Below are 27,721 nucleotides of genomic sequence, written 5' to 3'. Positions count from 1 at the left end.
AGAGCAATAAACTTAGATTAACATCATTACCACAAGGAATTTCGATCACACGTCATCTTCAAATTATGTTTTATGTCAAGTCAAGTAAATTGTTTATATCGTATAATAACAGTGTATCTTGTGCATTTAGGACCGTGTATGAAAAGTGTTGTAGAGACTGATGGCCGATGTGGCCTTTAAATTTTAAATTCCTCAGACTGTGAAGCGCTTTCTTGGAGTAATTTGTTGATGGTGAAAGTCCGTAGTGAGTCAGTGAACTTTACATGGTGCGTGACATTGCGCGAACGTCATTCTAGAGTCGTAATGAGAAGATGAAATAGGTCCACATTTAACGGCAAAATAAAAATTTAAGTAATTTTACCATACCGCAATATCATCTACTATTATGAGATGGTGACGCAACCAAAAGGTGTACCTATGTTTACCCAAACGTGAATGAAAAATTAGTGTGGAACAAGTGACTTTGATTGTGTTCTTCTATATAAACAGGAGTATACTAGTAGTTATTTTGTAAACTACAAGGAACAATTATTCTCGTGTCAATTTTGTAAAGCAATATATTACTCCAACTAAACATGGGAACATGGAAGACAATGAATTTGTTCAGCACTTTATCATCTTTTGATGTGGATTGATTGGGAAATTCCACTTAACCATTATAAGGGTCCTGGAAGAAAAATTCGTTTTATAGACCATCTAATTTATGTTTCACGCTTAATTACTGCACTAAGACAGCGACGTGATAATTTTACGAATTTTTAGCTAAACGTAAATGCAAGATTAGTCTAGAATAGAGCGAGTTGGTCTGTGATGTTCGTTAAAGTCAGTTGTTTTTCAGCCAGGAAAGTATATTAAAAGCCTAATTTAAGTCAATCTAGATCATTTTGAAATAATGAATGTGAAACCTTTTCAAAACAAATGCATTATTCTTAGTAAAAACCAACATTCTTATAAAACAGAATAACAACAACAAAACAAGTTAAATTACATAGAAACTAGGACAGCTGATCAGAATGTAAAATCATTGATAGTAGAAATCATCACATTCTCCTGTTAAAACTGTGTGCATAATCGTGTAGGTACTTTGGAAGTCTTTTCTCCCTGAATGGCCTTTGATAAGTTGATGGTAAATTTGATACACTACTTTCACTAGTCTCCAAATCGTCGGTTAGATTTTCATTTATTTGTACATTACATTGTTCTTCTTCTTCTTGAGAATTCGATGTCTGGACATAGCTTGTGCTTGTGTTTCTTATCTGAGAAGTCTTACACCTCCTCGATTAGCCAAATGCTTTAGAGACACGTTCGATGCTTGTCCATTTTGATTCCGAACACGAGCGTACTGAAGGTTGGCTACAATAATACCTACTTCCACCACTTTCTCGTTGAATTTGCTTAACTGATTATGGCATTTTAGTAGTGCTGGTCCAGGAAAACTTAGCCATGTGGGCAAAGCAATTCCGCTGAATCGCCTTCTAGAGTGCAAAAAAAAAGCGCTCGTGGGGAGTTGCATTGGTAGCCGTACTCAGTAAAGATATATCATGCAAAGCATCATTGAGAACACTCTCCCACTGCCTACTTGGTGGGTTCGTTGTCTCCAGTGCAAGAGTTATTGTTATCCAAAGTGTTCCGTCGAAGCGCTCGATTTGGCCGTTTCCTTCTTGATTAAGGTGTTGTTTTACTTGTGGCGATACACTAGAATGCAAATACGGGACTAATTATTGGGATGAAAAAGAAGATCCTTTGTTAGAGTGGATGTAACTTGGAATTCCATAGAGAGAGAGAGAGAGAGAGAGAGAGAGAGAGAGAGAGAGAGAGAGAGGGGGAGAGAGAGAGAGAGAGAGAGAGAGATACTTTATTACATGAGCGTTAAGCTCAGCAATGGTGTCAAAATTACAATAAAACAATGAAACATTTATTTTTTACAAAAGTCAAAGTCTCTTCCACAGAGTGCAATGAACTCGTCGATGGTATAGACAGGGTTCTCGATCATCCAGTGTAGCATCCTCTTCTTAAGGGACATGGAGTTTCCATTCTTAATGGTCGAAGGAAGGAGATTAAAAAGCTTGGCCCCGGCGTATGATGGCTTCCTGGAGTATCTTGAAGTGTCATGTGCAGGTAAGTTGTAGTTTCCAGCATTTCTTGTGTAGTGTGGATGTACATCAGCGTTCCTGAGGAGGTTGTTTTGACTGCTTGCATACACAACTACTTCACATATATATATAGTGGCAACAGTTGGAATCTTGAGTGCCTTGAAGGTGTTCCTGCAGCTTTCTCTCCACTGAAGATCTCCGAGAACTCTAATGGCTTTTTTCTGCCAGGTGAGGACCCGACTCATATTCTCTTTAGATGAATTCCCCCATAGAACAATTCCATATCTTATATGGGACTCGACCAAAGCGTGGTAGGCCGAACGAGTAGCTTCAGGTGTAGCGACATGGTTGATCCGCCTTAGAGCAAACAGGGAAGAACTGAGTTTGTGACAGAGGAAATCCACATGCATATCCCATCGCAAGTTGTCGTCTAGGATTACGCCAAGGTATTTACACGCCAAGGTGAACAGAACTGTTTCAATTTCTGGAGGAGATGACACTTCATTCTTTAGCCTTCCAAAGAAAAGTTGTTGTGTTTTGCTCTCGTTAAAAACAAGATCATTGTTGAAACAGTAATCATTACGGGCGACCAAGGTCCTTCAAAATTCGGGTCTGGGTGGTTTTACATACTTGGTCTTATATATTATCTTCACCCTAAGTTGCAGGATCATCGCCAGAACTAAAATATGTTTCTGCTACCCATCCCTACTACTAAGCTGTGGAGAAGAACGAGTTAGAGACCCTGACGATTCCATGGAATGTGATGATGCATCAGTAGCTGTTGAACAATATGACACGTGGTGGTTAAAGAGTCGTAACTACCAGTTTCTTGGTTAATTTTCCTCACAACTTTAACATGTGACACAGACTCATGATCAATTTTGTAATAGGTGATTGATATTAATTAACTGGATTATTTTACCTTAATTAATTTGTCATAATTAGTTTTTCATAAATTAGTCTTTTTCTGATAAACTGTCGGTTTTATTGCTTTTATTATGTTCTTTTTCGATTCTGCATCCTAAGAAACATAGAAAACGACACCCCACTTGCTTGGATCCCATAAATAAAAATTTTCTCAAAATCACTACCCCCATAAACTTAAAACCCCATAAAATGGTACTTCCACCCCCATAATCACTAGGGACTCTTTAGATTCCAATACCTAATGGTAATTACTACGTTTCCTGAAAGTTTCATGAATGGACTAATTTTTATGTTTTCTTAGGTGAGTTTTACCTGTACTACTATAATTGCTTATATCTTCCTTGCAGCCTTTTTTGTGAAGGGGATATACTTTTGCTATTTTCAGCTCGGGTGGAACAGTGGACTGAAATAAGGATTTGTTAATTATGAATGTGAGAGGCAGACAGAGTTCTTCAATACAGGACTTTAAGAGTCTGGAGGATATGTCATCAACTCCAGTCGAGGATGACGACTTAAGAGAAGTTACTGTTGCTAACACTTCTTCATTAGTGGCTGGATAAAGAAAGGTCATGTTATGTTCTAGGTCAAGGGGCTGAAGCACAGGGATGGTTCTTGAGAAGCCAGCATCACTGTTTGCGTTTAATGTGTCCTCCGCAACAGTGGTGAAGTATCTGTTGAAACAATCTGCTATGGTTTTAGGGTTATCTATGGTTTCACCCTCGCTCATTATTTTCCAGACCACATCCCTCCTCTCCTCACAAGCCTTTCTCTCGGAATTGACAATGTTCCAAATCCCCTTAATTCGGTTGCTGGATTGGGAAATCGCCAGAGCATTGGTCTCACGCCTGATAGTTTTCAGCGCTAGGTCGTACACTTTTTTCTTTTGCGTAGCATCAAGCTTGTCTTCATCTCTTCCAGTCAGTGTATATCTTTCCTGGGCTATTCGAAAATCATCTTTTAGTCCAAGTACGTCTTGGTTATAATGAATCATGTTCTGCCCTGACCGGCGGGGCCGTACAGTCTTGTAAGGACATGCTTCATTCAGTGCAAGAGTAAACAGGCTCATGAACACTGACAATGCTTTGTCTACATTTTCGGTCTGAAAAACCGCATCCCACGATGTCTCTCTCAGAATAGATTTAAGATTGTTGATGTTGTGGTTACTCAGGTGCCTACGAGTTAAGGCCGGTAGGCGTATAGTTCGTCGTGGAAGGCTGAGAATGCAGAACATACACTGAAAACAGAAAAAAACATCAATTAAAATTGCATAGAAACGAGGAAGGCTGATCAGAACATAAAGTCAAGGATAGAAGAAATGGTGGTACTTACGTATTATACGGAGGCCACATTTTGTCAGCGCGCTGCGGCGGTTATGTTAGGTTGGGTTATCGTAAATATTATGTGTGTAGGACTTTCCTCGCTTCGTTATGAATCGATACCAGACGAGTTATACTTTCTATTATGATAACCCAACCTAACATAACCGCCGCAGCGCGCTGACAAAATGTGGCCTCCGTTTAATACGTAAGTACCGAAATTGTCACACATGTAGAACTAACATAATTGAACTGACTTTTCTCGGGACTATCTACTATTAGCAAGCGCTACACCTTTTAGCTACTCAGAAATCAGGATGGCATATAATAGTATCATTATTGGATTACACTGTCAATTAATTGAGACTCGGATACACTGTGAATAACTCTAAAAAAATGAAATTTTGATTAAGATCCCAATAAGTCAATATGGCAACCAACATACCTGTGTCATTTTTAAGCACAAAGACGCAATTTTTGGCGCCAATTGAAGGTTACAGACTAATTTGAAGATAGAAAACAGTCGGGCCCCTTTGTGTTCTTTACAATAGGCTTCTACATTAACTTGGCACAAAGCAGGTTGTATAATAGACGCAATACAAGAGTCATTGGACTCTTTGGAGCCTGAATACACAAAGTCGACCGAATTTTCACGCTTGCATCAAAAGACGGTTGCCGGTTGCCGGTCAGCTGTTAAACTGTCAATTGACTACAGAATTTTAATTAACTGGGACGGTGGCGTCGTCCTGTAATCCAGCTACTAGGATGTCACGAATTGTGGATATTTACAGGCATGCACTGTGGATGCGATACTCCCTGGTGTGGATTAACGTCCGCACTAGTGAATACTTCGACTATCCGCAGTACATAGTCAATGGTACTATCCTGATAATTAGACCAATTCGTAATACCAAAGCAAAAATGTGGTTCGGATTACACTATAAACTGTAGGTCCCTTAGTTGCCATTAGCTGTATGGGCTATTAATTAACAACTGTGTCTAAGGAATATGTCGGCCTTAGTCACTAGCAAGACTACAAGATCGCGCCACTCATCCTTAACTCATATTTGGGTTAAATTACGCACATATGTAGTGGCATCCCCATCTTAAATGATTGATATTGATATAATTAATTAATGTGGACAAGGAAACTAATTTCTTGAATCAACCCTGATGATAAAGTTTGTCACTTGAAACTTCAATAATCCTGTTGACGTTGTGAAGTAGAAGCCTGGTGTTGGTTGGAAACATTATCTACGTAAACATTTGTCACACATTGACAAAAGATATAATGTGATTCTAAACATTATTTATCTTTTGATACTGTACAGAAAATTGAAATTCGCTTCGCAGGTCTGCTGCGGTGGGGGTATATCGGATCGTCATGGTTTCTGTGGCATCAATTGCTATAGATGTAGTTCGTACAAAGATGGGTTCAATGTTAATTTACTTAGCTCTGTGAAATAATGCTTCGGCAAAAACATATATACCTATATAAATTAATGCCTAAACCCTGAACTAACCTAAATATATACCAATCACTCTCGCTTCGGATCTTTCTTCATCTTCCTACCACAAATTAGCAGCTGGAACAGTAAATTCTGGGCTAAATTGAAATATTTATGGTATTATGTAAGTTGTGTAGGCCTAGGCGTAGGTTTAAAATACAATAGTGCGTAATTTGTGATGCTGTACTATTGTTTCAAAAGTACTTCCGGATCCTTCCGAGGTTGCAGGACTTCTTCTTCCTTGACATTTCACGGCCTAATGAATCACGTTTACCATAAGCTGATTGCAGACTGACTAATATACTGTATAAGTGTGTTCCTTACTTGTGGTGCATACTGTACCTGCCCAGTAACGTGAAAACTTGGCAAGATTTAGCCATTGTTTATACATCTCCCAAAAATCATGTTTACCCTATATACCTCGGCAGATGGTTTATTAATGGTTTGGCTATGGAACTGAAATCTTGGAATCCATATTTTTTCGTTAGCTTGAAATTATAACAGCCTGGAATCATGGGATATTTGAATAGAAGTTCTGATCACTTTAGAGTTATATTTTTCAGCAATAAAGTATTCGGAACAAATTAATTTGCGGTTATGGGATTTTATCAACAAAGAGAAGGAAACACTCTGTAACTTCAAACCAAAACACAATTCTGAATACAATTAAACAGTAGTAGTTAAACGCACATCGCGTTCGCGTGTGTTGGAAGAACTGGGTTACTTTAATTGCTGGTCTTGGAAACGACACGGACGCGGTCGGGCGTGGGAGAACTAGCTAGAGCTTCTCTCTCACACAAATCGCTGTGCTCGTGCTGACAAACGAAACGAACCAGACTAGGACCATAGGACTTAAGGTTAATTAGTAACATGTACTATATCTTAATTAGTATATACCGCAGTGCAATTAATCACTGTTATTCTCACTCGTTCCGCAATAAACTCGACAGCATGAGGCTTTTTTATATGATTGGCTAGCGTTTGTAGTATTACAAAAGTTATCTATATCTGTACTATTATATAAAAATCTAATGGTGTCTGTCTGTATGTGTATTACTAATAGGTGCAAAAGCTACTGTACAAACTGGACTAAAATTTTACAAAAATATAGTTGCCATACCGAGGACCATTATAGGACTATTCATATTTCGATACTGGCCGTAGGCTTTGCTCATTTGGCTTTAAAAGTTGTGAGGTGAAGATTTTAAAAGTAAATATTGATTGGTCTCCATGGCTGCAATGAGAACACTTAACAATGTTTGTTTACATTTGCTTTGTCTTTTAAATGTAAACAAGAAGAACTGCTAAACTGCATATTTCACAATTTCAGACAGCTGATACAAAGAAATTAAATATAATATTTTCCATAACTATGAGGTAGGTTTATTTTAATCTAACCTTTTATCATGGATTATTTATTCTAAAATTATGTCAATGATTATATAAAAAAAGATTCTATAACCGTTGCTGTATCAACTCCGGCTCAGCTTTGGATTTTTTTTAAGCGTCTAAGTTATGAAAATAATGTTATTAATGTGATTTGATGGAAACAGTATGAAAATTACAATGTATAGATGTTTTTATGAATTTGAAGGCTACTTTAAATAAATTCTAACTCCTTAACATGTGTTAGATTAACTTAACATAACTTGCACATCACATGAAATGAGTGGATGAAGGTGTAGGCAATGTAGAATCTTAAAGCGTCTTGACTTGTTCAAAGTGAAGCAGAGTATGATGACGTTTGTGACATTTGAAGCAAGAAGCTTTAGACTTACATGCTTTAAAGCTATGTTTTCCGAGACACGAGACGCATCTGTTGTTTTCTTTTGCAGTTGTAAAACGTTCTTTTGGAGAAAGAGAGAGGAAGATAGGACAGACATAAACCTTATGGCTTGTGCATGAGCAAGCAAAGCAGGGGAATGATAACACATTTATTGAGTTGTGTTGACGTGAAAGAGTTGAGGTAGAGGTCATTGAAACTTGCTGTTCGTGAAATGAAGTGGGAGTATAAGCGATAGGTTTCTGTTCAAATTCTGATGTATGGTTGTCATCAATTGGAGCAGGCCTAGTATGTAACTGAGCATCTTCAATTTGGTTACATTCTTGATTTATGAACTTGATTATTTCAACTACTTCTGGTAGAGAATGTGTTTCACACTTTAGATTGTTTCTAAAAGCCTCTAGTTGTTTGAGAAGGTCATTATCTAATTTTCGTAAGAGTATGGTGGACAAGAGAGGATTAGAGTTAGAAGTAATGTCACAGTTAAGAGCTTTAAGTGCTTCAGTATGTTCATAGAACAGATTGAGGAAAGGTTCTGAGACATTTGTTTGAGGTAGAGGAAATGCTTTGCAGATCGATCAGTTTGTTTAGATGAAGTGCTGTTAGCCTTCGTGTGTTGTGATATCTGTCTCTGAGGAGCTGATAGGCAATTAAGTAATTGGCTGAATTGATATTGAAAGCTTTTACGAGATTTAGTGGTTAATTTTTGAGCACGCTGAGAAGATATTGAAATTTAGTAACGTTTGAAATGCTTTAATTCAGATGGATGCTTGTGTAAAAAAAGTTGATGAAACTTACCCACTGTAGAGGAGAACCATCAATTATGATGAGGTCTAATTTTGGGAGTCTTACGTGGGCAGAGGATGAAATTGAGATGTCACTAATTTGTGTTGAATCTTTATTTTCTTCTGGAACATCTTGTGGCTGCTGTTGAAGAAGGGCTTCAATATTAGATTTGGCCTCGACGAACAGCAGTCGTAGTTTGTCTTCAGTGTCACTTACTGCATCCAAATCTAATTCTTCTGATATATGTTCCAAGGCTCTTTCCAGGTAATTTTCATAGGCTTCATGTTTCTTATCTAACTGGTTCGAGAAGTTGTTTAAAGTTCTGATTTGTATCACAGACAAAATGGAGGGGGAAAGTGTTTCAAGCTCTTGGACAGATTTGAGAATCTTTTCAAAAAAATTTTGGATGAGAAGGGTTGATTTGTTAAAGTTTGAGAGTGAAATTGATCTGGTAGCCATTTAGGACAAAAGAGAGGGTGAGAGATTATATTAGGAAAAGGAATTTGGTTAACTGATGTGAGAGTGGGCAGAAACAATAGGAAATCAATTGGCAAGGAAATTCGATAGCTTTGAAAGGGTGAAAGAGAAAAATAATTAAATAGAGAGCAAATGGGAAATAAGGCATGTGAGAGTGGAATCCAAGGACTGATATTCAATATCCGGCTCGAAGGACCAATGAATGATTGTAGAGAATGATATTAAAATTATAGGGAATGATTGAGAAAGGGGAATAGAAATGAGAAAGAGTAATGAGAATTAGATTTCGAAGGACCAGAGTGTAAAATGTAGAGAAATGGAAATATTAAATTGAGATTATGAGAGGGAGAAAAAATGAACACACTTTTGAGATTACAAAAGTAATCTCACTGTTCTGATTCTGAATTCTGTTGTTCTGATCTTTGAACAAGAAGTCTGTTTTATTTACTTTTTGATACACAACATATCTTAGCAATAGAGAATAATTTAATTTGATTAAGAACACATGTTGCAAGGAAAAGAGATGTACATTAAATAAAACATAGAGTGTTAAATTATATGAATGGTTAAAGTTTACTGAACACCTGGTTAAAGAGCCATCTGATCTTTGTCAAAAAAGGAGGATGTCCTATCATTATTCTTCTTATCCTAAACCATGTGCTTTTTAGTTTACTATTTATAGAGTCAAAAATCTAAAATAAACTCCAGGACCACGCCAGTAACTATAAGTAAGTTTAATGAATCATCCATATTCCTTTGTAGCAACGAAACTAAGTAGGCCTACTCATTATAATAGGTACAAGTTAGAGATTGTAGAGGACATGGATCTAAGAGGTACCATAAATATATATTTTTAGGAACTCTTGTGGTTGAAAATAAAGAAAGCAGCTATAAATTCACTTTTGACATTCAGGTTTGCTGCAACGGGGGTATTCGTAGATATGTCTGTTTGTAAGAAAATTGTGGTTGAGCACTGCGTTGGTCGCCATGTACTCGTACTGTTCAACAACTTTCTCATATCACATTCCTTGCCAGCTCTCACTCTTCAAGGCTTGACTCCAGCTGATCTTTGAGCTGGCAACATTGAAATATCAATCAAATGTTTGTAAAATGAAGCCACCAATCAGCTGTTTCATACATAACACATTTAACTGTTTCATACATTAACAATCACACTTATATTTAACCATCATGTATTCTTTGTTTGTAACAACAATTTATTCTTTGTTCTTGTCAAATACTTTTAGAACACAAACAATGCCTTACACTAAAGGACCACAGTATAGTGTTAGAACCTTCTAACCACCTAACCACCTTTCAATCTTAAAGTTTGTCAAATGTTAAATTGAATTTCATACAGTACATTAGTTACAGTACAGCAGTAGTATAGTAGTTAGTCATTTTGTGTACATTTTTCTAGATAGGCCTATAATCACACAGTTGGTTGTTTCTTTCTAGGGAGGTTTCAAACTTCAGGTCCTGGACAACTTATTGAGGCCAGTTGTAGACCTCACTCCAGTCACCAAAGATTCTGAATTCGTCAGAGTAGATGCTACGTGAGTATTAAAAAAAATAATTGTCTCTCCAAAATAATATTTTTTACATTTACGCCTTAGCCTTGTGCTTGTGTAAAAATGATTAAGAATAACTCATGAAATAATAAAGTACCACGGAGAGTAAATAAATATACATTAAATATGTTTCAAGTGTTAATAGACGTAGGATTGTTACTCTCCTTACTCTCAGTAACATTAATAACACCCATTATTATGCTGATTAGTTATTTAAATTAAGTTATAGTATCATGTATTCAATTAATTGTACTTTTCAATGACAAATCAACCATAATATTAATAATTGCACTTTCTTATTAATTTTGCTTATTTATTTTGTTTAAAATAATTAGATTTGATAAATACACTGTGTTAAATTCTACAGTCTCAGCTTGAACACAATTTACCAAGACCTCATGGTGTTTATTTACATTACTTGACTACTTGGTAATACAAGTTGCTTCATGAGAAGAAACGCCATTAACTTGCACCCCTTACAAACAGCAAAGATTAAACACAAGCCTTCATTAGATGTTTGTATAGAATTGATATTCTAATGCATCCAGCTAAAACTTGAGAGATGTTTGCATCGAGAAGGTCTTGTTTTGATATTTCTAGGTTGGTGTGTTAAATTCATTTTCTGTAACTTAACTGATTGTAAAACCATTTTTACAAAATATAATAATCTGTTAATGAACTTTTGCATATCCCCCATTTATAAAAATCAAAGATCAAATGCGCACTCTAAAATTTCACTCCAAAAAATTCACAATGAAAACATTTTTTTCAAATATTGACACATTCAAACGTGAAATATTTCAAAACTGACTTCAAATATGTCAATATAGGATGAAAAGTCTACTTACATTATCGAAAGTCAAAGCTGAGGTCAAAAAAGACAAAAGATTTTAACAAGTTGAATATCTTTTTTCATACAAATTGCAAATCTTCATAATTTGAAATTCATACAGTTTTTTACCAAAATTTATTTTGCAGTGCCCAGGCATTCACTGTAAGACTACCATCGGACTTCGAATGCAATGATTGTACAATCAGATTACAACGAGAGGCTTTAGAGTGGGGCAATGCTTACAGATTCTGGTCCTGCGCTGATGTGGACATCAAGAACAGTGAGTACCTACCTAATCTGGCTTTGTTCTGGGACATAATTTATTGTTGTTCGATATTTTAAAGTTAAACAAAAAATTTTGAACAAAGGCCAATACAGGTATGCAATCTGGTTTTTGCATAGGCCCAGTTGATCTCATGAAGAACTCATTGTTGTCATTGTTGTCAATTCTCGATTATTTTGTCTGTCTTGTTATATGTATTTTGCAATCATCACTTTGTTAAATTTTCTAATTGTAGCCATTAAGCAAATTATATCTTTTGTGTAGTTAAGCATGTACTATAACATACATACTATTATCTATTGTAAAAATATGTGTTAGCCATCAAATTTTTCATATGTATTGTTTGGTTAGAATTTTTAGCATATCAGCATATTATTGTAAATGGTTGTTACCGTCAAATAAATAAATAAATAAATAAATAAATAAGATGGGGATTACACTACAGTTGTCAGTTTTGGAGGTTTAGGTTTAAATTTTGGATATCAGATGCTCTTTGCTACTGGTACGTAATTCCCCATTGCTGTTATAATTTTGCCAAATCACCATTGGATTTGATCTAAGTTATAATGCTCTACTCCCCATAGGTCTAGTCTGAAGTAATTTGAAAAAAATCCCGGCGTCGTGCCTAGCATCCTAGGACAAAAAGATATCTTTTCAAAATAAGAAGGAATTTCCCGTTAAAGCTACCTTTGCCATGACTAAAAAGGCACATGAAGAGACACTAACGAAAGAAGAAATGTACGTGCCAGACCCCGTTTTTTCACACATTCAGTTGTTTGTGGTGTTGTCAAGTGTGTGCTTTTTAAGTGAAAACATGCAAAAAGCCCTTCAGAGAGATGTGCCTAACCCGCTCGGTACATTAAAACGGGAGGATGGGAGTCACACAATAGGAATGGAGGAGACTCTTGAAGTCCTTATGAACACCCACTTCCCAGGGAACACCCCACTAGGCAACTCAACAGGACAACACTTGATACCCTGGAATAGGAAATCACCTAGAGACATTGCTTTGGCTAGAAGATTTTCGAGTAAGCTGTTCAAGCCGGAGGTCGTGAAGTGGCTGTCGATTCATTCAGCCCTTTCAAGTCTCCAGGCGGGGACGGAATATTCCCAGCTCTCATCCAAGAAGGACTAGAGGTCCTTTTAAATCATATGATAGCTTTGTTCAGGGGCAGCTTTGCCCTAGGTTACATCCCAATTTGTTGGAGGAAATCAAGGGTGGCGTTTCTGCTGAAAAAAGGTAGAGACCAGGCCCAGCCTAAATCCTACAGGCCAATTTGCCTGTCGTCTTTCATGCTAAAGACTATGGAAAAAGTGATAAACCGCCACATTAGGGATGCATATTTAGTTATCAACCCCCTAAGTGCGAGCCAACATGCGTTCATGAAGGGCAAATCTACAAAGACGGCCCTAAGTACCCTAGTGGCAAAGATCGAGGAAACCCTAGAACACCAGGAAATTATGGCAGGGGTCTTCATGGACATACAGGGTGCCTTTGACAACGTAAGTTACAAATCTATAGAGGCTGCAGTCAGAAGCAGGGGCATCTCCCCCGACGTAGCAGCTTGGATAAATGCCCTGCTCAAGAGCAGGGTGGTGACGGCAGAATTGGGAGGCTACTCGACAGCTATCATTGCTCGACAGGGTTGCCCTCAAGGAGGGGTTATCTCACCCCTGCTGTGGGCTCTTGTGGTGGATGATCTACTGAGAGAGGCTGACAGGAGAGACATAGACCTCCAAGCCTTTGCAGACGACCTAGTGCTGACTGTTAGAGGCAAACACGCAGCCACAGTGAACAACCTTACCCAGACAGCCGTTAGCTTCATTGAGGGGTGGTGCTCCAAAGAGGGGCTCACAATTAACCCTGACAAAACAGAGCTAATCTCCTTTACGAGAAGGAGAACTAACCTAACAGCCCCAAAAATTCAGGGGAAAAGTGTAAAACTTGTGAAGGAAACAAAATACCTTGGAGTTTACCTCGACCAGAAACTGACCTGGAGCAGGCACTTTGACTATGTACTCGCAAAAGGTACAGGTGCTTTTGGTGCTTGCAGAAGAACCTTTGGTAAGAAATGGGGACTCAGTCCCAAACTCACACATTGGACCTATGAAGCCATAGTCAAACCAATGGTTACATATGCAGCCTTAGTATGGTGGCCTAAGGCAGAGCAGACAGCAGTTGGCAGGAAACTGCAGCAGCTGCAAAGGCTAGCGTGCTCGGGGATCTGTGGGACCATGAAATCCTGTCCCACAGCTGCAATGGAGGCAATACTCGACATGCTCCCACTAGGGCTGGAAGTTAAGAAATGCGCAGCCATATCTGCACTAAAAATGGGCAGCAGAGGTGAGCTGAATCTACAGAGGCAGTCTGGCCACCTGTCCATCCTGAGGGGATTCCCAAGCATGGACATGGAACTAGGCACACCAGACCTCATGACAAAGGAATACGACTTCGAGATTCCTTACCAAGTTGCAATAGGCGGGGGAAGAGACAACTGGCAACAGTGCAACTTCAGCAATGACAGAGCATGCTTGGTCTATTACACCGATGGAAGTCGGAAGGATGAGAGATCAGGGCTGGGAGTGTATGGTAACAAAACCAAAATATCGCTGGCCTTGGGCAGAACAACAACAGTTTTTCAATCAGAGGTCCTGGCGATTGAGTGCTGTGCTATTAATATTATTAGCAAGAATCTAAGAAAGGGTAAAATCCTTATTCTCTCTGACAGCCAGGCAGCATTGAAGGCGCTGGGGTCATGTGTGACACAGTCACGAACAGTAAAAGGGTGTAAAAACACCCTCAAAAAGTTAGCAGAGCGAAACCAAGTCAAATTGTCTTGGGTTCCTGGACATTCGGGGCATGAGGGGAACGAAAAAGCCGATGCATTTTGGCCAGGAAGGGTGCGGAAGACCAACTGTCAGGACCAGAACCCTACTGTGGTACCCCCATAAGCTCAGGAGTAGCCAAAGTCCAAGACTGGGTCAAGGTTCAAAAGGCTCTGGCCTGGACGAACCACCCAGGTATGAGGACGTCCAAATTACTAATCGACCCCACTGATAAAGGCTGGAAAGACTTGCTGAGCCTTAAGAAAGGGGACATTAGTCTGCTAGTAGGAGTGTTAACAGGGCACGGTCCTATCAGGAAACATCTCAGGACCATAGGGAGGTCACAAACAGACCTCTGCAGGTTCTGTGAGAACGAGGTAGAAACCTCAGAACACTTATGGCTGGACTGTCCAGCGTTGGCCCATAGAAGGCTTATATCTCTGGGGAGGTTATTCCTGGAACCAACAGAGATAAGGAAGCTGGGTGTCTTTTAGCTCCTGGGCTACTTGAGGAGCCTAGGGCTGTCAGAATGAATTAAAGGGTGCTACAAAAGGTCTCCAGGCCGAAGTAGCTAGGGGTATGCCATTACCCCAGCCCCCACAAAAAAAAAAAAAAAAAAAGTGAAAACATGTATTGTAAAAGCTATCAACACAAAAATTGTATTTGAACATAACATGACTAAACATAGTGTCTAAAGAGGATCTTTAAACGTTTAAAAATGTAAATAACTTAACATTATGTTTTGAAAAATTTGATTAAGTTAGGTATCAAAAATTTAAACCCACATCTATTTTTGAAGTAAGGACCCATACATAAATCAACGATGCACTGACTATGCAGTATTAACTGTGTTTTAGTTAGAAAATATAAATACAATTAGTAGCTTTACTATTTAACGTTCAGATGTTTATTTACAATTCAACTCAAGACTAAATCATAAACATGGCTCGTCTTGTTTACCTCCAACTAACATTTGATACCATGGTGGAAGGAAAAAAACATAGGTGTGTGCTATTCCCACATATTCTGACGTCACACGGATTGCAAACAAAAGATCACCTGATTGTAACTGTCAAATTAGTATATGTATTTGTTTTGATTTGGTTGTTATTGTTTTTATTATTATAAAAACAATAACAATCAAATCAAAACAAATACATACAAATTTGACAGTTACAATCAGGTGATATTTTTGTTTGCAATCCGAGTGACGTCAGAATATGTGGGAATAGCACACCTATGTTTTTTCCTTCCACCATGATTTGATACATTATTTTTTATTTTATTTTATTAACATGGACATATGTGAAACTAATATTATAATACAAACTGTATTTTATGTATTAACTTAATTCAATTAAATGGAATTTGAGGAGATGAATACTGTGTCACACAGTGTTGGGTATCTGCGTTGCGTTGAAATAAAGGTTGAAATAAACTTATAATAAAAAAATACTAAAGAGCTATGTGGTCTGTAAAATTGTGTATATTTTTGAAGAAACAATGAATATAACAGATGTTAATTAAATCAGCACAAAACAAATGTTATTTATTTATTTTTTTTTTTTAGGGTGAGGAGGGAAAATGCTTTTACGCACACAGGTAGTCTGTAGTGTGAGACTCTTGAGTTTATCACAGACTACTCACTAAAAAACCCCCTCTACTCTGTTGGACACAGACCTGGAATTGTTTGTCACATTACTTCAAGTCAGGCCAACATGTGACCTAAGCCCACAGAGGGCTCGCACCGTTTCTGGCATTATTTATTTTTTTGACCTACATCGCATCCCGGTCGAGGTCAAGCTTCTTGGCGCGGAGAACACCCTGGATGTAAAGTGACACACAGGTCCAATTGTCCTCAGTCTCCATCATCATCGGTATGACCGTGTCCACCGACAGCAGTCCTACGAACTGTCGAGCCTCTAGGCGGGGCCTTTCCCAATGCTGGCAGTGGAAAAAAGTGTGTTCCACGTCATCGGGAATGCCTGGGCAGTATATGCAATCGGGTGACACGGCTTTGCCCATCCTGAACAAGTACGACCGGAAAAAGCCGTGACCGGTCAGAAATTGGGTGAGGTAGAAGTTCACCATTAACCCAAGGTTGGACCTGTTGTATCAGTCGCCTGGTCCAGAGCCCCCTTGTCTCCTGTTCCCAGCTCTCCTGCCAGAGCCCCCTTCTCTCCTGTTCCCAGCTCTCCTGCCACAGCTGGAAGGTCCGGGTGCGTTCCTCAATTCTTGCCTGGTCCTCATAAATAACCTTATTATTGAAATTTAGATAAATTAACCATAATCTAACTTGATCTTATAGAAGTAATATGAACCCTAGGAGCCAAGTGTTTGTTTCTGTATCAAAAATTCATATTCATCATCATACAGTGGTTGATCTACAATTACAACGTGTTTTACATTATTATAAAGTCACAAAACACATTCTAATAACTATTTTCTTCCCAGGAAAGTCATACAAGGAGGACTGCAGTGGCCATGGACGTTACTTGTTGTCCAAGTGTCGCTGTGACAGACTTTACTTTGGCAGTCGCTGTCAATACAGAGACGAGTGTATAGACAACAGCGATTGTGGAGACAGAGGACGCTGTGTAGATGTGCAGGCGACCACAGCGCCGCGCAAACACTGCTACTGCGAACTCGGCTGGTTCGGGCCCGGCTGCACCAAACGTAAGTCGTAAAATTCAGAAGGCATGTTAGCTTTTGTTCAGCTACGTCAGTGGAATTTTGTACAAAGAATCACAAATTCTTACAAAAGAAAATTTCCTTACCAAACCTCTCAAGATTTCCACGCTATCACAGAAGACGTTTCTTTCTCCGGGGTAGATATTAAGGATCTTTTGCGATTGCGGAAAAAGATTATGTTTCCGTCACCGCTGGAGATATTAGGGATTTGGCCGCAATCGTGGGAGACAATGATGTTGTCTACATGACCGCAGGAGATGTCTTGGCCGGGTTTGAATGCAATCAAGGTAGACAATGATAATGTTTCCGTGGCCTAAGGAAGATATCCGAATTATGCTGCAATCATGGAAGAAGATGACAATGTTGCCTGGCTGCCTCGGAGATGCCGTGCCAAGCCCAAGGGTAAGCTTATAGGTGGAATGGAAATCGGAAATACCTGGGACAATGTTTTTAATAATATTGGGAGAGGGGGGAGGTGGTGAAAAAACTTGCGGAAGGCCTCCGGGTTCTCCTAGGTTGCCGCTACTGCATTTGATCACAGTACCTCATAGTAATAAAGTATTTACTCTGAGACAGTATTCTCATTTTACATTTAACGTGAACTCATATATTTAGATTGCTTGAGCTGCTAGGTGATCAGGTCGACCAATGTGGTTAGTGAGTAATCCTGGCAAACCTAACTCCTGAGAAAGTTTCTTAAGCACTTATTGAAAGTTTGCATGTGGGAATTACCTATAGTCCTTAATAATTTTGGCCTTTTCAAAAGTTATAACAATTAAAGAATTCATTTGTCTTCTTTCATCTAATATACACTCTAGGTGTACTGGGGTGTACTTTATATATGAATTTGTTGCACCCTTGCATCAATATAAAGTTCAATAATTTATTTTTATTTTGCAATATAAGAAGTGAGAATCAGTGCCTAAAAAAACTCATACAGAATATTTGTTTTTAATTTGTCATTTATAAACATTTGTACAGTAACACACACCTGTATTTATGATTTTAAGAAAAGAATACTAAATTTAGTTTGGTTCAATAAACAATGATGTAAGGTTGACAGTCATAATGCCAATTATTGACTGAAGTGTCTATTAAACATTGAACCTTTTGTGTTTCCAGGATCCCCAGTAAAGTCCACTGATGTTGACTTGAGCGGACACAACCATCGTGAATTAGCTCCCGGTTTCCAGCTCTACTGGCGAATCCTGAGGGATGATCAGGAAGTGGAGGTCGTACTTCAGGCTAACGGCACCAGCTACTTAGGTCTGGGTTGGAGACCTAGAGGAATGACTCCTGAATGCAAGAACTTTCCAACAATCGACGATCTTCCCGGTGCAGTCACATCAGACCCTAGCCACTCTCCAACCAGCGAACCAGAACCTAAAGGAGAACCGGAACCGACAAGTGAACCAGAGCCAAAAAGCGAACCCGAACCGAAAAGCGAACCTGAGCCAAAAAGTGAACCAGAGCCAAAAAGCGAACCAGAGCCAAAAAGTGAACCAGAACCAAAAAGCGAACCAGAACCAAAAAGTGAACCAGAACCAAAAAGTAAACCGGAACCAAAAAGTGAACCGGACCCAAAAAGTGAACCTGAACCTACTAGCGAACCCGAACCCACAAGTGAACCAGAACCTAAGAGTGAACCTGAACCAAAGTCTTCGCTAAGAACTGGACAAAGGAATCCCAAACGGATTGTGTCATCCCGAGACACAACAAATCAACAGATTCCAGACACTAATGATCATCCGGAAGTGTCAGTGGCCCATAGTGTCTCCTACCGAGTCAGTTCTTCAAGTAAGTTTGTGAAGTTTCTTAGTTTTTATTTAGGTTTGAATGAATAACGTTTTTAGAAATTTATTTTGATATGAGATCACATTGTTTGTTCAGAAATTGGTGTTAAAAATACAAAGTCGCATGGTAAGTTGATTTAATTTTTTATAATGTACTAGTAGAGTACCCGTCCTTTGTACGGGGTTGGCATATAAGTATAAAATGATTATTGCAGTTATGGGTGAGGACATGGTTTAAGAAAGTTTGGTTCGTTTGTTCAACCACTGCCCCTGAACCATAGAAAAAAGTAAAGGTCTCATTGTGTACCACAGCTTTTTGTTGCTAGTTGGTTCAAATTAGCTGTTGGCATTAAATGCAAAAAATAATAGTGCTGCACCCTGTAGATAAACCTTAAAACCTGTTAATGCTATTTAATATCATAGAACTAACTTGTGCAGTTGAAACAGCTGACAAAATTCTTTAATTCCTTTGGGATATAATTTCTATGAAACTTGGCAAATTTATTTATTTTATACTAAGCTAATAGTATTTTCCTAAAATCACACTTTGTAACCCTCCCTGTAGCAGCATAACCTAGATACTCGTTAAACCTAATGTTATTGAATTAGATTTAATTGAAAATAGACTGCAGGTGTGCTGCGGGGGGGGGGGATTATGGAATTGTAATTGATGTAGAAAGAAGACTTGTGGTGGTACATGATTAACTCTAAGTTATATAAGATACTAAAAAAATCAATCCCGTCAGCCCCAATTAGTAGTGTCGGTCGCTTAAAAATTTGACTGGCGCTACTGCAACCAGCACTACTATTCGTATTTGCTATCAGCTATACCTGTGCCTTGCAACGGGGTCAGTATGCAAAAGTGTTCATGCTGGTTCTTAGAAAATGTCAAATGGTTTCACTCCCTACCATTTATTTTGGAAACGAAATTGGAACTTTTTTAGCCTACTTAACTTGATAATAGTAATATAGGTCTAGTACTTTTTAGTAAACTCATACTGTGAATACTTATTTAGGCTACCTAGGATACAAAACCAATAATATATTTATATTTTAAGGTATAATAAAAGAACCTTTTTGGACTCTAAACGAAAAGCTATCACAATAGTTCCAAACCTGTCAATAGTGTAGTTTTCTAACTTATTTTAGGGAAATGACAATTAGGGAAATGGAAATTTGCTAGTCCATAGGTTTGCTGCAGCAGGGATATTATATTGTTTACACAAAAATAAATCTAAAACATAATTCTCATACAACTCAGGATAAGGGCCTAGGTTGATACCATGGTGGAAGGAAAATACATTTTCCTTCCACCATGGGTTGATAGGGCAATGATTGTAGAATCTTAATTATTTCCTATATCCATATTTTCCTTCCACCATGGGTTGATAGGGCAATGATTGTAGAATCTTTATTATTTCCTATATCCATGAATAATTTCTTTTTACAATGAAATATTCACAGTAAAATATTATTACAGCATATCACAAATAGAACAGACTCAGTATAATAGATTATAAACATAAACAAATGATGTGAAAGAATCCTATTATAATGAAATGACATTAACATTGACAGCTCCATTTAAGTAATGTTAAATCATGTTTACATTCAGGCTGGTGACATAATTATTTTAAATATGATCTTTACCCTCTCTGTTCTAAAATTTGTGCAGTATTTAAATAAATGATTGAACCAGCTGTGTGGAATTGTGAAATCAAAATTCATTTGACAGTTAAGCGGCCCACACACTGGGGCGCTTGTGCGCGCACATGTGACGCGCGAACAGCTCTACGCACATGCGCCTCAATGTGTGGATAAATGTGCCCATGCTTGCGACGCGCATGCGAGGTGCCTGGTGCCTGCCGCCGGACCTTCGAGCATCGTCACAAGTGTGCGAGCTTGTTATGATGCGCGCCAGTCTGTGGGAAACCGAGGCACATGTTCGCAAGCTAGCAGTACTAACCATAGCTGCATATACTGTAAATCGGAAAATACAAGGTCTGCGCCTGCATGGCACAGTGTAACATTAACTGCCCCACGTGTTATATTTTATTTGTCCTTGTTTTTAGGTTATGGACTTCTTTGTTGTTTGGTTAAGATGTCCTGCAATGACATAAGAAAGTTTTGGTCTGAGTTTATAGAGCTTTATAGGCCACAAACGTGTTTATGGGACGTGAAAAGTGTAAACTTTTCAAACAAATAAATTAGAAAAGAAATTAAGGAGCTATTAATAACAAAATGCAAGGGGGTGTTTCCTGACAGTGACGATAAGTTTGTGGAGACTGAAATTAACTCTTTGAGACCTTCATATCGATGTGAACCAATTAATTAGAACTAATTAAACTAATTAAATCTAAGTCTATAACCCTTATACTCTAAATACGACCCTTATACCCTTATATTAAATAATAGAACCCTCATATTTCCCACAAACCCAAAACACTTTTTTTAATTGTTTTTAGTCAAATTTTATTCTTTAGTGACTTTGCTTGCAACTCTAAAAAATGTCCTTGTTAAAAAAAATGAAAATAAAAAAACAAATAGTAAAAATTAACGTGGTGACAATACAAAGGAGTTTATTAGAATGATTTCAATATAACTGTTAAATTTGCTGTTATAGCCCACTATTTGCATCGTCAAAGACGGTGGTGCGCGCGCATGTGTCTCTAGTGTGTGGTTACCATTTGAATCGCACATGTGCCTAGAGCCGCTCGCAGTCACCTCATCACGAGCCACGCAAGGCACATGTGCGCTAGTGTGTGGGCCGCTCTCGTTCTGCTTGTTTACATTTTTAAACTTTGTAGGTGTTTCTTGTTTTAAAATGAAACAAAATCTTTAGATGAAGAATTCCATTTAATGAGCGACAAGTAAGTTTGTTTACTAAAACATTGTTTACAAAAAACAACATAATAATAATTAAGAACCATATTACTTTATAGTCATATTATGTCATCTCCCTTCTTCACTTATAAGTCAAGTCTTTTGGGAGGATTTATTCTTCGCGATGACTTTCTACTATCTACGTCTTTAACTCCATTTCCAGCTTTATTTCCGATAACTGTACTTGCTCCTGCCGGTTTTTCAACGTCATAAAATCGTTTCTTCAAAAACCAAGAGTTCCTTCAATAAACATTCCCATCTGGAGTTTCTATAAGGTATGATCTTGGCTCCGGACCTTTTCTTACGAATGTAGCTGGCTGCCAGTCCCTGTGTTCTTTCCTATACAGTACTTTTTCTCCTTCTATTTGTTTTCTTTCCTTAGATAAGGAACTAATTAATGTTACCTGGTCTGAGTGTTGAATCGAATATACTTCACCATGTTCATAATGTCTCAGTTTTTAATGATTTCACTCGATTATTTGTTTTTGAGCGGCATACCTTAGAGAAGTGGCCAAGGATACCACAGTTAGAGCACTTCTTTTGGTAAGCAGGACAAGCTCGAGGGCCATGGCGATATCCGCAGCGACTGCAAGTGAAGGTGTTATCCTCTTGTTTTTTGCTTAAAGTTTCTTTTCCTTTAACAGCATAAACATTGCAGCATTTCTTTTCAGACATTGTAGATAGCTGAAATTCTACTTCTTCAGAAGTCTTACAGATGTTTATTGTCTTTTCAAGTGTCAAATTTTCTTCATGAAATAGTTTTTGGCGAGTGTTGTCATGATTAATTCCGCAAACCAGCCTGTCTCGTAATAAGCTATCCTTCATTGTTCCGTACAAGCATTTATTTGCTTGGTTAGATGCTTTAGTTAAAAAATCATTAAAAGTTTCTCCTTTACCCTGATTTAGATTGTTGAAGACAAACCGTTCATATATGACATTTGATTTCTTTTCAAAATACGAATCAAATTTTGCAATTATATCATCCAAGCTAGTAGATTTTTCATCAATATCAAAAGACTCAAAAAGTTCAATTCCATCTTCTCCAAGTATTGTCATAAAAGTAGCTATCTGTTTCTCTACTGTCCTCTTCTTTAAATTGACAGCAGTAGTATACCACTGAAATTGTTTCCGCCATAAATTCCACTTCTTTGTCATTTCACTACCACTGGTAACTAACAGTGGCTTTGGTGGTTTTATGTTCATTGGTAAGTCTTGATTATTCATCTCATCATTATCATAATCAATGTTGTCTGTATTAACCTCTCTGAATGGAGAACATTGTCTTTCTTTATTCTTATTTCTGGTTCTTCGTTTCGGCACCATGTTTCTTGTTTTAAAATAAAACTAAATCTTTAGATGAAGAATTCCATTTAATGAGCGACAAGTAAGTTTGTTTACTAAAACATTGTTTACAAAAAACAACATAATATTAATTAAGAACCATATGACTTTACAGTCATACTAGCTGTACCCGCGGGCTTCGCCCCGTTTAACTTCATAAGTGAGCTTGTTCGCATGGCTCAATCACGTCCTGGTTGAAGTTCGTTCGCTACGCTCACTCACCTTTAGGTTGGAGCTCGTTCGCTGCGCTCACTTGCCTTCATGTTAGCTCGTTCGCTACGCTAACTCGCCTCCAGGATGAAGTTCGTTCGCTACGCTCACTCACTTTTTGATTGCAAATTAGCTATTGTCATAAATTAAAAAAAAATAATAGTGCTGCACTCTGTTGGTAATCCTTGTAACTTTAATGCTATTGAACATCATAGGACAGAACCAACTTGTTTAATTGAAACAGCTGTTATGATTCATTAATTCCATTTAAATATGAGTACTCATTAGGTTAACATGGGAAACTCCAGAGCCACTGGGGCGGAGCCCGAGAGTCCGATCAGAATAAAAACCACTTAGTTTTCCTATTTAATGCCTAAAGAATCAGTGTACCAAATTTCAGCCTCTTAGGTAAGTGGGGAGTGGGAGAATTAGTAATGAGTGAGTGAGTGAGTCAGTCAGTCAGTCAGTGAGGGCTTTGCCTTTTATATATATAGATATATACGTCCGTGAACACGATAACCTGAGTCATTTTTGTCCACTTTAGATGAAATTAGGTTTAAATGTGTAAGGTGGGATAAACTTGAATGAGTTCGCGAACCAGCATGATCGGACCAGGGGAACGGGATTTTACAAGGGGGTTTATGGGGTAAAAAATAGTTTTTCTTTTTTTGACCCTCAAAACACAAAATTTCCCAATTTCTCTGAGCTTAAAAAACAAATAATTTAGTATATCAAAGTGTTTTTTAACCGTTATTGGTAACGGAGAAAATAAAAAAAAATTGTAAATTTAAAAATCCCATGTTATTCTTATGAAGAATATTGTAAAATGTTGTAGTTTGCTTGTTTATGGATATATTTTTTGATCAAACTTGACAAATTTATTTATTTTATTCAAAGCTATTAATATTTTACTAAAAACACGTACACTTCATTAGTTCAATTGTAGCAGCAAACCTAGGTACTTGTTAAACCTAATGCTATTTAAATAGATTTGATTCAAAACCTATTTAGACAATGGAAATTCCCTTAGTCGACAGGATCGCTGCAGGTGGAGTATTTTTAATCAAGCTCATATACAATATTCCTACATCAGCATTGTTTATTAGGTAGTCATTTTCCCCAAAGAACCAATAATCTAAAAATTAGATATTATTAAAACAAATAGGTACAATATTATAACAAGTAATATGTTGATATTACTTAATGAAAAAAATGTAGTTTTAATAGTATATAATTGAATATTTTTTAAGGTAATCGGGGGAAGCGTGCAGCTATGGAAGACGAAACTTCACGCAGTGAGTAGCACATAAGACCAATATTTTAGTTTCTAATCAAATAAACTCCCAAGTCAACCCTTAACCCTTAAGAACCCTTAACAACAATCTCAACATGTTTTTAAATATCTCAATAAAATTGAATTATATACCGTACCTATTTGCTTGATGGTAATTTTATAAGTGACAATATTTCAAAGAGGATTTATTATTCATTAGGATAGGTCCATGTACAGACAAGGTGGTGAGTATTCAAACCATTATATTGAATGATCCTAGCCTCTTGTAGATTTCTATGAACTGTTTTCATCTTTATAATAACCACCAAACAAAAAGGGTTTGTTGGTTTGAATTCTTGAAACCACAAGTAGTCATAGAACTGCACTTTGTATATATTTCTTTGTTAGATTAGTCAACTTACATATTACTCTAAGCACCGAAGTAGATTTAAAATATGAAACATTTCTTTGAAAAACCACAGTAGATGGTGTTGGTTCTTTCTTTCCTGGCAAGACTTTATTTTCTAGGAGATACTGAGTCTGCGCCAGAGCCATCATCAGAACCAGAACCAAAATCTGAACCTGAACCAAAATCTGAACCTGAACCAAAATCTGAACCTGAACCTGAACCTAAATCTGAACCAGAACCTAAGTCTGAACCAGAACCTAAATCTGAACCAGAACCTAAGTCTGAACCAGAGCCCAAATCAGAACCAGAACCTAAGTCTGAACCCGAACCCAAATCCGAACCAGAACCTAAGTCTGAATCAGAGCCCAAATCAGAACCAGAACCTAAGTCTGAACCAGAACCAAAATCCGAACCAGAACCTAAGTCTGAACCAGAGCCCAAATCAGAACCAGAACCTAAGTCTGGACCCGAACCCAAATCCGAACCTGAACCTAAATCTGAGCCTGAACCTAAAGGAAAACAACAGGTTACATCAACCAAAGAGCATGCTAAAGTTGGAAAAGGTATAGTTACCCTACTCTTAGACTACTGTAAATATCAAATAAACGATGTAAAATATTTGCGCTGTACAGTACAATGTTATCCATATAATATTCAGCATGTCTGTTGCATACTTTAATTATAATTGTTACTGAAATTATGTAATATGGAGAACAGATTACAAAACTGTCTTAGGTACGGTACTTACTCTTCAGACAACAGAATATATATTTTTTATCAATAATATAATGTCAGGGGCCTCTTTTCTATATTTTACAACCTTCTAGTTTCTAATTGTCAAAGTTGTATACTAATTTTGATTACAATATTTCTGTTAAGTTTTATTTGGGAAAAAACATTTCATGTGATAGATAGCAGTACTAAATATTACTAATATTTATCCAGTAATTGTTAGAAGATGTATCCTTGTAATTCTTAATTCTTTTTCAAAAGATACTGAATTTTTATTTTATCAGTCAATAGTTTACTCCTATTATGAATTGCACCTATAGCAATTATACTGTCTACAGACGTATAACTTATATTTCCATGTATTAATAATGCCTGAATACTATTTTACTATCAACCATCGTGTAACTGGTACCATTCCCATTCGTGTAACTGGGAAGAATATTTGGTAGCTATGAAAAAATACAAGAAATTGTGATTTAACAAACTGCATCAACTACTAATGTATATATATATGTAGGCTTAGATGTAAAAACATAATTATGAATTCTCATTAACATTATAGTTTAGTATTTAAGTATTTACATTCAAAGACTAAAATAAATGCACCTGTATTAGAACTTAATATTTCCTCAAAGTCGGCAAAGGACCTTGCTTAGACGCAATAACAGAACACTATCTCCACTATAAAAAAGATACAAAACATTAAATACACGGTTTCAAACTTAATGTTATCAGAAATAGACAATTTACTTTAGTAAACATTAAGCATGTGATTACATTTTTAGAATGCTAGTTTAAATTAACAACATGAAAATGATTAGGGGCAGTTCTTAGACCGTACACACCTCGGCACGACTTCAACGCCATGGACTGTACTGACATTGTCATTGGAATGGCGAGAGGAACTGCAAGTAGAATATGGGATTACTACACTAGAGACAGGTTGGTATTTAATTAAACGTGTTAATTCCGTGGTATTTAATTTACGTGTGTTAATTCTAGGATTCATCCCAACCACCCATTATATACGATCTATCCCTGTATTCATCTTTCAGTTTTTGGCTTACATCTTCTAACGCATGCTATGAAAAAATGTTCCTGTAGTTAGTTTGAAGAGCATAAACGTCTGCGTAGAATGTTTTCCAATTCATTAAGATCGGCTTCACCATTTAACCGCTATTGATTGTTAACACTAGATCAGATGCTTGTCAAGTTTCCGAAGTTTAAAATCATACTATTGAAATCTGGCAAACAACCAGCCTAATTACCAAAAACAGGGGATATGGCAGTGAATCTATCCACTAGTGTGACGTCATGGATCCTGCAGCATGGCCTATGAACAAGTAAGTGCTCATGAGAGCAACATCTTACTTTGGAGAGCTTTTCCGAGATTGGGGAATCAATGATGGGGATCTAGCCCGATGGTTCGCTGGCAGGCCCATCGCAGTGAATGCTACCCATCAAATTAAGGGATATTGTGGGATCACCTCTTGAACATAATATCAGCAAGTTGATAATATAAACTCCACGGATACGGTTGGCTCAAAAAGAAATGCATCAAATGGTTCCAGTGTCACGACCCATTTACTGAAAATAGTTCGCTCATGTCAATCAGCTCAGCAGTTATCCCATATGATAGCATCAACGCGAGATATGTATAAAGCATAATGAAAAGGCACAGCTTGCAAGAAAATCGTAAATAGGCAAGCCTATAATGACCATAAACTTTGCAGAATAAAAGGAAGTGATGACCTAAATTGCGAGCTGTGATGGCAACAGCAAAGATTAAAGAAGAATCTGCCCCCCTCAGTTAGCACGTGATATTCCACATCAAACCCAAGCCTCAATTTGAATCATACTTTGGATTAAAAATAGGTCCGTACCCACTAGCGCAGTTTGATGAAGAAAGCGTGATGTAGAAGAGTCGAAAATCTAACTATACATGTAGCCTAAAACTACTCATGCTGTTTACTCCAATCAACGTAGA

At 37.5% G+C, this 27,721-nt stretch overlaps 1 protein-coding gene across 2 annotated transcripts in view; it reads left to right on the top strand.

The window, feature by feature from the left end:
- The window catches only part of LOC128996389 (uncharacterized), a 154,523-nt gene that overhangs the window by 85,616 nt on the left and 41,186 nt on the right, over positions 1–27,721 (top strand). For both annotated transcript variants that reach the window (XM_054421691.1, XM_054421692.1), the window contains exons 4-10: positions 10,349–10,446; positions 11,440–11,573; positions 16,857–17,078; positions 18,216–18,890; positions 24,571–24,615; positions 25,122–25,565; positions 26,556–26,676. In XM_054421691.1, the coding sequence (XP_054277666.1) occupies positions 10,349–10,446; positions 11,440–11,573; positions 16,857–17,078; positions 18,216–18,890; positions 24,571–24,615; positions 25,122–25,565; positions 26,556–26,676 (1,739 nt within the window). The remainder of the gene's footprint in view (positions 1–10,348; positions 10,447–11,439; positions 11,574–16,856; positions 17,079–18,215; positions 18,891–24,570; positions 24,616–25,121; positions 25,566–26,555; positions 26,677–27,721) is intronic.

Source organism: Macrosteles quadrilineatus, unplaced genomic scaffold (genome assembly GCF_028750875.1).
Source record: "Macrosteles quadrilineatus isolate MER2022 unplaced genomic scaffold, UCM_ALF_1.0 Scaffold_6__1_contigs__length_79288215, whole genome shotgun sequence".
Classification (NCBI taxonomy): Eukaryota; Metazoa; Arthropoda; class Insecta; order Hemiptera; family Cicadellidae; genus Macrosteles; species Macrosteles quadrilineatus.
The sequence above is the reverse complement of the archived record's forward strand: the minus strand, read 5'-3'. Positions and strand labels throughout refer to the sequence as shown.